A 12267-nucleotide genomic window follows, 5' to 3' on the forward strand; every position below is an offset into this window, starting at 1 on the left:
CTTAAGTATTTCCTAAAATTCACATGGAAGCACAAATGGCTTTAAACACCTGGACATATATAGATTTTTCATCTTATATATATATTTATAGATATTTATAACAGTAAAGATATGTTTCTCATTACTACAATATACTTGTTTAACTCCTTTAAGCAGCTGGGAAGGAAAAAAAAAAAAAGAAAAAAACCCAGTTTCACTACAATCACATCTGATATGTGTGTGTCACAAAATACAAACAAAACAAGCCGTGTGTGAGATTCAAGTCAGACCATTCCAGGACAGAACAGCTAAGAGGCAGGCAAAGAGTCTCAGAGGGAGCAGGCCTACATGTCAAATGGTGGTTTTGGGCTCTCCGGGCGGGAGGGACTGGCCTTACCCGGCCGGCTGGAGTTTAAAGACAAGAAAAACAAAGAAAAAAAGGAAGAGGGGAAGGGAAGGAAAAGGGGGAATAGTAAAACAATAGTTAAAATACAGAAAGGAACTGGCATCAGAACAACAGAGGATCCACAACAGAAATTAAGAGCAATAGCACTGAAATAAGGTAACTTAATTCTGAATTGGGCCTGGCTGAAAGCCTGCAACACAGGTGGCTCATTTAGCTCTGGCAGAGTCACAACATCTGAGATGTACAGGGTTGATACATTTTTTAATTCTCCAGTTGATTTTTTTGTTTTTAATACATGTAGCATGAAAAGTAAAAACCAAACCTTAAGAAGATGAGTTGCGATCAACAACAGTCACAAGTTTCCCCAAACACATATCATCCACATGCAAGAAGAAAAGGCTACGGAAGAAGTCACCACAGTACCCAAAAAACACTGAAAGATGTGCTTATTCAAAGCAGAAATATTTTCAACAAAACATTACACAGCAAACTCCCTGAAAACATTTGGCTGTCTGTTTGCAAGGGGGGAGCAGCGTATCTATTCCCCTCTCCCTGCTGGGTTCAGGAAAGTCAGCCAAAGATGCTGATGCAAGACAACTGCTGGCAGGAGCCAGTGCGTCACCAGCAGAATTTCCCCAGCTTTTTTGGGGAGCTGAGTGCGAGCAGGTCCATGTGCTCCCTGCACGCTGAGGTGTGTGCGCTATCTCAGACTTCACTCTAGCAGGACTATGCCGATCCATTGAGTTCCCCCCTTTCTTGATCTCCCTGCCTCACTTTGATATAAGGTTGATTGCACTGTTCCCAACATGAATTTTTGCACCTTAGAAGTCAAACTAGTACACAGGACATGTAATCTGTTCCTAATGGTGTCACATGTTTTGACAGTATTTTTCTTCTAAGTCACACTTTTGTCTTCTTAACTACAAGAAAAGAAAATAGCTACAGATCAGTCCTAGGTGCTACAGCTAACTGATGCAGGCAGGACAGTTATCCAGGCTAGACCAGGCAGATGAAATTACTGGACGGACCGCCACCACTTGGACTTAAGGATGTCCCTGCGGCTGATCTCTCCAAGCAGCCTGTGTACTTCAGGGATCCATGCCACTGAATGAAGGCTACTCTACGCTCACAAAGCAATACAGGACGCACGAGTGAAGACGAAGAGCTCGATCACTAGGCTAGTGTTTTACGACACACCAGGAAGGGGTGGTGGGAGGCAGAGATGTGGGATGGATGAGAGGAGTGACTGTGGCTGTGGAAGGGAGGGTGGAATGGGGAAGCCGCCAGCACGGCATTCGTCGCCAGCTGTCTACAGCCTCGAGTTATAAATCTAAGAGGGACGGTTCAGCCGGTCGGATTATGGTAGGTCGAGTAGGTGAGGCGGGGCCCCTTCTGCTGTGAAAAAGCAGAGAACAAAAACAAGAGAACACACACTGTGGTTAGCACAGCAATCGCAGTCACAATCACACATGCTTCTCCACCTCGCCTGAGCCAGCAAGAGAATAAAACGTGAGGCACAAACTACCAGAGTGCAACTCCACAAAGGAGACTTACAGGTTTGTATCAGGCCTCGCACTGGCCCTTCTGCACAGCACGGATCACCAGTAAAGCAATCTGCTGGACAGCCAGTTTTACTTCCCCTCTGAATTTTGGAAGCGCAGAGATTTATTGCCAGCGAGTGCACTGGCTCTGGAATGAGAGTTGAGAAGCATGGACAACAGTGAGCTCCTGTATCAAGCACATGACAGTCACACAGCATGGATGGGGTCCTCTGGGATGCGCTGCTGTTTTGGAGGAACACCTTCTTCCCCTGCCCTCGAGGCTACTGCAAGCCTAAAATTCCCTATGCCAATACATGATACTGATCTTGGATGTTAGGGGCAAGCTTGCTGCTTTCAGTTCTCTAGTTCTGGTGCTCAGCAAATGCAGCTTCTACTTCAACAAAAGCAACTTTGGCCATTGCTACTCCATTCCATTTCAGCTCTTTTGCTGGTACTTTAGCTAGGTAAGTGGGCAGCAACTTAAGTGTCTGCCCTCTGCATGGATTAAGTGTTCTAGGATCTCCTTCCTGTAAGGGACTGGGGAAAAAAGAAAACCCCAGAAAATACAAGATAACACCCCTGCCACCTCTCTCAACTCCTGACTCGAAAGATCACTTCAGACTCCGACTACAGCTTTTAAGAAGTCTACAAATAAAACCAAAGTGTTAAGTCAGTGAGTCCAATCTATGTTCTTCCTCTAAAGCATGCTCCCTGTAGTCTCTGCAACCTAAAGAGCATCATGATGGTGTATTATTGTGATAATTAAATTTTTCAGTACCAAGCCAGAGTAGTTTTACAGTCCAAACTGCCTGAAATGCAAAGAGCAACCCAACAGTATGCAGACCAAATAGAGGGGAAGCATTTGCACGGATCATACAGAACCAGTGTCACAGAATTAATGCCTCAACAATTCATTCCACACTGACGAGCTTTAATTTAGATTACAGAGAATCAACTGACTGCTGGAAATGAAGGCCCTCCCCTAACACAGGGGCTGAGGGAAGAGAGGGGAGTAAGTGAAGAGGGGCAGAGGAGGATATTTGCACCTGCACAGTCTCCTGAGGCAGAAAAGTCTTGTTTTGCACTGACTGCAAGTCTATAACCATGCTGGTACCAGAGGAGCTATATTCCTATTAACTGGGGCAAGCCCCTCATCTTAGCAAATGAACCAAAGCAACTCTACACTCCTGTTTATCAGGCCTCAGCAGAATTTATTGCTCTGTATCTATTAAGCCCCAGATCTCAAAACAATTACAACCACCCGTTCCTTGCCTTGGGAAATGACACAAAAAAAGCTTCAGACAGTAAAACATTTCCAAATGTTACTTCTTTGACTGAAAATGTCGATGGGGACTGCAAGACCCCATTCACAGCATGTCAATCAAGTTACTGCTCCTGTACAGCAAATAACAACGGGATGGGCTAACCTGGAAACTACAACCACCTCGGAAGGATGCTGAAATACTATCTCCCAGAAGCAAAACTTGCAACGAGATGTTACAGCTGGGAAATCTGTGACCCTGAGCTTCATGACATGTGGGATCCGTGCATTATCTCTAACGGGTGCTCATGGTGTAAATGCAGCCATACCAACCATTCGATGGCTACTACCACCATTGGAACAGTAATAGCACTTGAATCAAAACCTGTCAAAACTTCAGCTCAACCTTTAGTAAGATGCTGTCGCACTGTCACATGTGTTAGGAGGCATTTTTCCAGAAGCTTGAAGGACTTTTTGTATTTCAGGAGTTTGGACAGGTTGTCCTAACAGCCTCTGTGGATTTACATGAAAACAATGCTTGAAGTCACTGGGCGATGTAATGCGTTCTGGCAAGAGAGGCCACTTGACCCTATGACAATAAATAGGGCTGAAAGGAGCACAAATAATTTGCAGGTAGATGGGCTGCTTTTTTGTAATGTATGAGGATTGATTTTTGCAGACACTTATTTCTCTTAGCGCTCAGAGCATTTTAGGGAGAGGGGCTGTCATTTTAAAGTGATTTTGTCTCTGCTCAGGTTTTCTGGAGACATTTGCAGAATCTGCCTGGTAAGGTTACAAAAGGCTGAAAACTTTCCCAGCACAAAGAGGGACAGAGAAGTGTGTCAGACAGGCAACATTTACCCCTGAAATGCTGCTTCAGTCTGTCTCACTGCATTGCTAGCCAAGCCCTTTTATATTCCTGGGGGAAAAAAAAAAAAAAGAAAAATCAGCACTTTCCTCTGCAAGGACAACAAGGAACAAACTTTTGCTCATGGGAAAGCCTGCGGCAGTCTCTAGTACATGGGAATTAAGACCTGAGTCCTGGCAGGAACCTGAGGAGACTGGTTACAGTGACTGTCACATCCTTTGAAGTCAGTCTTTCAACCCATTCCCAGACAGAATACGGAGCTCATCATGTGTAGGAACCAATGGGCTAATAGTGAGTTCTGCTGATAAGGACCTAACAGAGATGGTAAAACATTACATTTATTTCCTTGGACTGCAAAAGGTTTTGGGTGGGGTTGTTTGGGTTTTGTTGTTGTTTTGGTTTTTAATTTTTATTTTCTTGGTGCTCTTTATGCCAGATTAAGAACAGAACGCCCCGTAACAGCGAGTCCCAGAACAAGGTACAGACAACAGCAAGCCTCTTTCCTGAGGTTGTTCACCAAGATGCACGTTTCTAGGGCTGTCAGAGATGTCTGCAGTACGCACAGCAGAGGAAACTGCTGATTGCTCCAACACCTCTGCAGTATGTCATCAGTGAGGAGGGCTGACAGATGACGTCCTCAAAGATGTCAATCACTGAACAACCACTGCATTGGTTTGACGTGATGTGACACCTCTCAGCTCTGACTGCAGTTACATGCAGCAGCAACAGACACCATCTGCTGCAAGGTGGGGGCTAGCTGTGAAACCCCCCCACCATGGAACAGGGGCTTCAACTTCTGCTATTCCTATTAAGACAGGACTTCAGCACATACCCCCTGCCTCAGATCTCTCTGCCACAACCAACAGCAAGGGAATCGACAGGAGCTGCTGCTGCTCCACTCCTCAGTCAGAAGGAGCCCCAAAACCCACACCTGGCCTGTTCTGCCCCCTCTCCCCCTCTGTCAGTAAGGGCTGGAGGTTCCCAGGAGAAAGCCTCAGGAGAATTTGCCAGATCTCCCTCTCCACACCCCCACTCTCAGCATTAACAGGGCAAGGAAGAGTTGTTGGGCCAGCACAGTACACACGAGTCTGCCCCAGTACCCTGCTACATCACTGAACAAGTACAAGGCTGCAAAATGCAGGGAGAGATAGGGAAGGGAAACAAGCAGGAGCTCAGGGCAGTGTTTGGGGGGGATGTGGATCACAACCCTTCCTCTCACAGGGTCAGAAGGCAGAGGAGAGAAGGCAGTTTGAATAGAAGCAGAAGAGTAACCTAGAAGGTAAAGGGTCAAAGTGGAGAACAAGCAAAAGGGAGTTCACTTCTAACTGTGATGACGGGACACAAGGATAACAGGGAACATTCAATGTCAGAGTTACCCTACATTCAGACATGGAAGTCCCGATATTAATGACCCAACCTCCTCCTGCCTTCCATGAGCATTAGGGACACAGCGAGGATGGGAGCACTTCTCCAGCCAGACATGAGAATATAAGAAGAGGAGTCTGAACTAACAGCTCCCCAAGTCTCTATCTTGATCCTAACAGAGCTGACAAACCAAATCAAAAGAGAGTTCATTCAGCTGATCTCCCAGTCAGTGTGGCTATAACCCAAATGAAAGACCTTGTTGGCAGAGCTCATTCCCCCATCCCACCTCCTCTATCTAGAAGCCGAGAAGTGGTCCTCTAGGGACCTTGAGTCAGGTACTGAGGCTTTCCCAGCTCCTGCAGCTCAAGCAGCTGCTCTGTCTCCGATCAGCCAGTTTTTCTGTTCAAGACTCCTCCCTTTATAAGATCCTGGCAGAGATGGTTCATTGGACAAGGGACTCTGTTACTAACACAAGAACTAGGCAGCAGAGGTCAGCTGCAGAGCGAAGTAATGGAGGATGGGGACACAATGACTCATGCATTGCAGGGAGAGTGCAAAACGTACCGTGGCTGCCAGTCCTCAGGGGTCACTGATAGTGATTCTGAAAGACAACATGAGATCAACATGGCAGTTCAGACAGTTCAAGGCAGAGGCCACGCAGACTGTCAGGAAGGTGGAACAGAGACACATGCGCTTGCAGACACACATTCGTACGTCCCCCTCCAGAACATGGCACGAGTGTGCAACTCTACCATGCCAGATTTCACACACACAATCACAGCCTCATCTCTGCACGCATCCAGAATGCTGTCGTGCACAGGGGTGTGTCAAAAGTCATCTATCTGTTCACACACCTACTGGCTGCTGCTCACTCACCCACCAAACCCAGTTACACATCCAGGCTGACGTTCATACCCACTGAACCAGCCGTATACCTCAGTCTCAGCACCCACCAGCTGGGCACAAGTAACTTGACTTGTCTCTCCCTGAGGATTCCTATCTTCTGACCATATTAAATGCTAGAGTTGAAACAAACAGCTCAGGAAAGGGGGAGATATCATACAGTCCTGAGCGCTACCCAAAAAGGGAAGCAGCAGATGATGGCTTGTATTTTGAAGGTCACAAATCATGAGATCAGCTACTCCAACCTCTTGAATAATTCAAATTATAAAGCTGCGTGAAGTTACGCTTACAGTGATGCTGATCACTTGCATCTTTTTCCTTAGATGTACTAAAGAATGGAGAACCCATTAATGCCTTCAACAGATTTTTCTAGTGATTAAGTCATTCTCACTTAAACTTTCTTATTTCTCCTGCAAGTTTGCCTAAGCTCTTCCACCTACAGCTTATATCAAACTATTTTAAATTGAAGAGCCTAAATACTGGAGGAGTATTTTCATAGTTTTCTTTCCCAGCAGAAATCCTCCTGCATAGCTCCAACAGGCATGTAAGTCCAAATGCAGTCCTTCATTGCACACAGATAGGACTTTATATCCTTTGTGACTTTCAGCTCTTAAAGGTATGTATTTGGCAACACAGACTTCCATAGTGGCTTGAATGCTATGTACAGAGGCAGGATGGCAAGTCTTGTTTTAAGTGCCCTTAATTATATGCACGAAAACCTTTCTGTGCAAGAAAATGGACCATGTGGAGTTTGTATGTGAAAGCATGTGTCTATACAATCATGTTTATGAGAAAGAAGTAGAGTGACACTCAAAGTACATCATTCACAAAATCAGATGCTCGCACAAACTGGAGGCACAAGAACTGCCAAACTTCTACACAGGTATCAGTGTGCATACACACGCAAAGTACACCCTGCCACGACCATGCACTTCCAGGTCACTACACACCACCAACTCCTACAACAAAGCCCACTCATACCATACACAACAGCTTTGTTCCTCTCACATACACACAATAGTGTAGCCCGGTTAGCGAGGGAAAAGATGGGTATTAAAAAAAGCAACAATGGAGATGGCATTCGTTCACCCATGGCAGAAGGACCCGAGTCCAAGTGCTAGCAGCGAACACTCTTATTCTATATACAGGAGAGGAAGAGAAAGAGTCCCTTGTCATTGGAAATTCTCCATTCATCAGTGAACTCAAATGACAAGCTGGTATCAGGATCCGGAGGAGTCTATGAACAACTGGAAGAATCAGAGAGGGGGATCAGAGAATGAGCATCACTTCACAGCTTCTGGAATTACATTCTCAACTCCAGATCAGGGCAGTCAGTAGCATGCAATCCAACCTACCACCTCTCCCTCTAAAGCAAGGGATTGCTTGGTTAAGTATGAAACACTTTCTTCCTCTGCTCCAGTGCTGCTCCCTACCTTTCACTAAAGCCCCCTACCTCAGGCAAAAGGCAGAAAAGCCATTAAGATAGGCTATGACAGATTTCTTTAAAAAAGGCCAATTCATTTCAGCCCATTTCGGGAATCCTATCATGATGACCAGGTATATAGAATATTTTTCATGAGTGAAGAAATGAAACTGAGTGGAAGAAAGATGGAGACAGAAAGAAGCATAAGTATACTAAACAAAACCACAGAGTAACAGTATATGGAAAAGCAGGGTCACAAGAAGCAAGAGCCAAAATACACAGGAGAAGCATGCTGACATCCATAGGTGCCACCAGCAAGACTGCAGTCCCTGGGGTAACACTGGGACACATGTGGACAGGTTACTGTGGGAGCTGCATCAAGGTGCACAGGGAGGACTGGGGCAGAGGCACCAAGAAAGTAAACCCATTTGCACACACCAGAGTCAGAAAGGGGTCTACAGTCTCTTTGGACTCATGGACCTCTGGGCTGGATACAGCCTGGCAGAGAACACTTCCCCTCCAAACAGGCAGCACGAAGTATGAGCTGGGACACTACCACAGGAGGAAGACTGAACCATCTTTGCCATACACCATCACCACTCATTGACAGGCTGGGTGTTTCCACAGAAAATGGCAAAGCTTCAGACATGTGCCACCAGCGCCCACTGGAGAGGAGGTAGTTTCCACGAGGGAAGTGGTCCCTCTGGCATGTCATTGGGGATCTTCTAGTTATGTTCGTTCTTTACTCTGCAATTACCTTCTCCTCACGGGGAGACCAAGTACCCAATATAAAAGCATTCCCGGTCCCAGACTGCTTCCTAAGTCCTGTTCAGGAACACGTGCTTAGCTGCACAGGGGATAAGCCCTTATTACTACATTGAAGTGTTTGAACTAACTGAACAGGAAAGGAATTAAGTTTCCTAACAGGAAAGCAAAGCTATGTAACTTGAACCTCCTATACTGGAAAGTGTTCAAGTTGATTACAGAAGCAACAAAAATGCCTAAAAAAATTCATTTCCCTGCCAGTGACATTGCAATATTCACGTAGCCCGAAAGCAACTGAACAGTTTAGATGGAGACCTCTCCAACTCACCTTGAAGAACTCTGGGCTGGGAGAAAAAGGGCAACTTCAGACTTTGGGGAGCCCTACACAGAGGGGAACTATCACTCCAGTCCTGTGATTTTTCTGGTCACCACCTCCTACTCATGAGCAGAGGTGTTTGATTGCTTTAATAAAGCCCTTGGGTACAAGGTCCTCTTGCCCCATCCTTTGCAGAGGTTTGTGCAGGGAAGAGGCTACCCCCCTGTTCCCGAGAGCTGCCTTAGCATTGCCTCATCGGTACAATGAAATCTCAGTGGACAACGATGCTCCTGCCTATGGACCCAATTCCAACATCCAAAGACCGGTCCCACACCATGCACTCCATTCCGTTTCTATGGCCCAGGCAGGCTAAGGGCTGTCAAGGCTGCTACCCAAAAACTGGACATACCCCACCTGCGTGGAGCAGCATTTCAGGACTTACCTGGGAACACCAGGAGGAGCACGATTAGGCCGAGAAGGAACCTGAGGTGGGGGCCCAAAGGGATCAGGAGAGGCACCTGGCCTGGAGGGCACAGGGGGGGCACCACCCAGTGTGGACCCACCAGCAGGAGGTGGTCCAGGAGCTGGGCCTCGAGACCCAGGTCTGGCGGGTGGAACAGCAGGAGCTCTCCTCTGTGGCGTGGGGCTGGATGTAGGAGACCTGGCAAAAAAAAAACAAAGAAATTCAACTGCAACAACAGGCCTGGGATCCCTCTGTCACCATCAGGTCCCCATATGCTGCCTTCAGTGTTCCATCTTTAGTTTCACGTCACTTTACGCACCATCCTTTGGCTTTCAAGGGCCACGCCAGGCTTCAGGTTGCCTTCAAAGCTACCTCGAGCCCCATCTAACCTAAAGGTTTAGAAACCTCCACATCCTCTGTAAAGACGGAGCAGCCCTACATAGCTTTCAAGGCCTAGGAGCCTCCCAACACAAATACCCAGATCTCTTCATCCAGAGGGAGAAGAGTGGAAGAGGACTGCCTGTCTCAGTAGGAGGCCCCAGGTAGCCACTAAAGAGGCATCAGGCAGGTCTGTGGGGCTCTCCCCCTGAGCCTCTGGTACCTGCGTCCAGATGGTACGCTCTGCACCTGCAGCCAAGAGTCGTCCACCGGTGGGGGCATGGGGGTGCTGATAGTGCTGGTGTTGATGTCCCCGATGATGTTGAGGGCCTCTTTCAGGGCATGGTACATGCGCAGCATTTCATCGCGTCGCTGGGCCTGCTCCGCCGATTCCTCCATCAGTGTATTTTGGTCACCACAGGAGTACAGGTTTGCCAGCAACTCCGAATGGATAAAGTCCTTGGTCTGTAAACAAGCACAAAGAGGGAATCGGTTTCCAGTCTTCCCCAAAACACTCCGTTCTGTCCCCACCTCTTCCTTCTTTCAAGCTGCCTTCAGTTTTAGTTCGTTCTTTCTCTCCCTACTTTTTCCCCCCTTCTCTGTCTCCCCCCACCTCCACTGACCACAGTGTGATAAGTACATTGTTTATCATGAGGTGCATGATTGTCTTCGGCATGAGGTCTCTGATGGTTTTGTTGACAATTGCCATGTAGGAATCCACCAGGTTCCTGATTGTTTCCACTTGTCTCTCCAGCTGAGGGTCCATGGAGTGCATGAAACTGTCTGATCCATTTTCCTCTGCTTCACTGGCCTGCAGAGAAAAGGAGAAACAGATTGGTTCAAGTGTATCACAAAATTAGCTTTTCATGACAGTGTTAAGAGAAGAAAAGAAGGAAACACGCAGTAAGCGCATGCAGTAAAACTTATTTAAATCTACATTTTGAGTTGCAATTGCCAATGTGCAGCTCACCTTGTACAGACTTCTCCAGCTCAGATCTCAGCAGCTTTAACAACAAAGCTGCTCTTAGTGGAAAGTTATTACACAAAGGTGAAAGGCAACGGGGACTCCTGATCAACATTCACAGGTTACAGCTCTAGTGAACACTCAACTTTTTACTTTTAATGTTTACACCTTCCTGAATGGTTCATCTGAGCTGGGTTTTGCATGCCCAGATTCAGTTTAGACCTGAGAATCACTCACCATAAAGCAAGCCTTACAGGCTCTGACACATGGCATCTTTATCCTCATTATACAAATGAGAAAACAGATACAGAGAGGTGAAATAACTGCTCACCTCAGACTGCAAGTAGATGGAATATCCTAGAAAACCTTCCTGTTCGCTTTAACTGCAAATCCAGCATCATAAGTCATAATTATCTTTTCTTTCACACCAAGCAGACGAATCTCTTCCTGTCTGCCTGAAATGTATTGTTTAGCTTTCTATAAGGTAAAACCTGGACTGTGCTGTTTGACAGCAAGCAATCGCCCAGGCTCATCCATTTGGAATCAATTTCAAAGCAGCAAAGCATGAAAGACTGCTGTCTGTCTTAATGCTTATTTAAAAACCCTCTTGATTTTATAAGGAGAAAAAAAAAATCTTTCTTTCAAACCATCCCAGTCTGAAGGATTTGCAGCATTGTAGGAAATTGTTTATCTTTTCTTTTGGTGAACAAAATATGAGAAAGGGCAAATTTTTTGTTCATTTGAGCTTTTCCTGGGAAGACCTTACATAATGAAGAAATGCAAGGTCTCAGTGAGAAACAAAGTAAAGGAAGTGGATGTCAAACAGGACAACTTAAAAAATGAGGGTCAAAACAGCCAAAAATAAGTTTGCACCAAGATTCAGAAGTCATACAAAAAGGGACAAATGAAAAGCAAAAAGGAAAACTCAAACCAAGAACAGAAACAAACAGCAGCAGTCCAACAGAAGGTACAAAGAGGGAGACTAAGCAAATGCCTCTCAGGAAACTGCGACAAAAGGAAAAAAAAACAAGAGAGAAGTATCTCGTGAGAGCCCCAGGGGGCAACACAGGCAGAGAGGGTCAAGACTTACTTTGTCCTTGTCCTGGCAGGTCAGTTTGAGCATATGTAGAAAAAATTAAAAGAAAAAGGGACAAAAAAAAAGATGACTTTTAGTTGATCTCAGAATCTGGAGAAGATCCCATAATAGCACTTAATAAGCAAAAGACCAATCCCACTAAAAATACATCAATACCTACATTACCCTGGATGAGGAACAAGTGAATTGCTTAGCTAAACTGAAAATCAAAATGGGATGCTCTGCAAAGGAAATCATATTGTTAGCAACAAAGGGCAATTTACTTAGGTACAATGGCTACTTGTTATTCATTACATAGAATTTTGAGGTAGTCAACCTAGTGATCACTGCTCCTATGTCAAACCACTCCATTTGCACACCAACAGGTGGCACAGGTCCTTTACCAGTATGTGTTTAAGAGGCCCAGTTTGGTTCAAAGCCAATTTGAAGTCATGTCAGTGTTAAGGTCCAGTCCCTACTCATCATCTTTTTTTAGTATCACATCAGTTTGCCAGGAAATGTTTTAAGGTAAAACCCCACCATTTTCAAGTGTAACAGGA

General features: G+C 45.8%; 1 protein-coding gene across 1 annotated transcript in view; it reads right to left on the reverse strand.

Annotated features, from left to right (window-relative positions):
- Positions 1–1303: 1303 nt before the first annotated feature.
- The window catches only part of DNM1 (dynamin 1), a 43127-nt gene continuing 32163 nt past the window's right edge, over positions 1304–12267 (reverse strand). The window contains exons 17-22 of the mRNA XM_009696897.1: positions 11723–11734; positions 10309–10479; positions 9892–10133; positions 9270–9488; positions 5985–6021; positions 1304–1780 (exon numbers count right to left, since the gene is read on the reverse strand). Coding sequence (XP_009695199.1) covers positions 6000–6021; positions 9270–9488; positions 9892–10133; positions 10309–10479; positions 11723–11734 — 666 coding nt within the window. The 3' untranslated portion in view covers positions 1304–1780; positions 5985–5999. The remainder of the gene's footprint in view (positions 1781–5984; positions 6022–9269; positions 9489–9891; positions 10134–10308; positions 10480–11722; positions 11735–12267) is intronic.

This window comes from Cariama cristata, unplaced genomic scaffold (assembly GCF_000690535.1).
Source record: "Cariama cristata isolate BGI_N322 unplaced genomic scaffold, ASM69053v1 scaffold11093, whole genome shotgun sequence".
NCBI classification, from domain to species: Eukaryota; Metazoa; Chordata; class Aves; order Cariamiformes; family Cariamidae; genus Cariama; species Cariama cristata.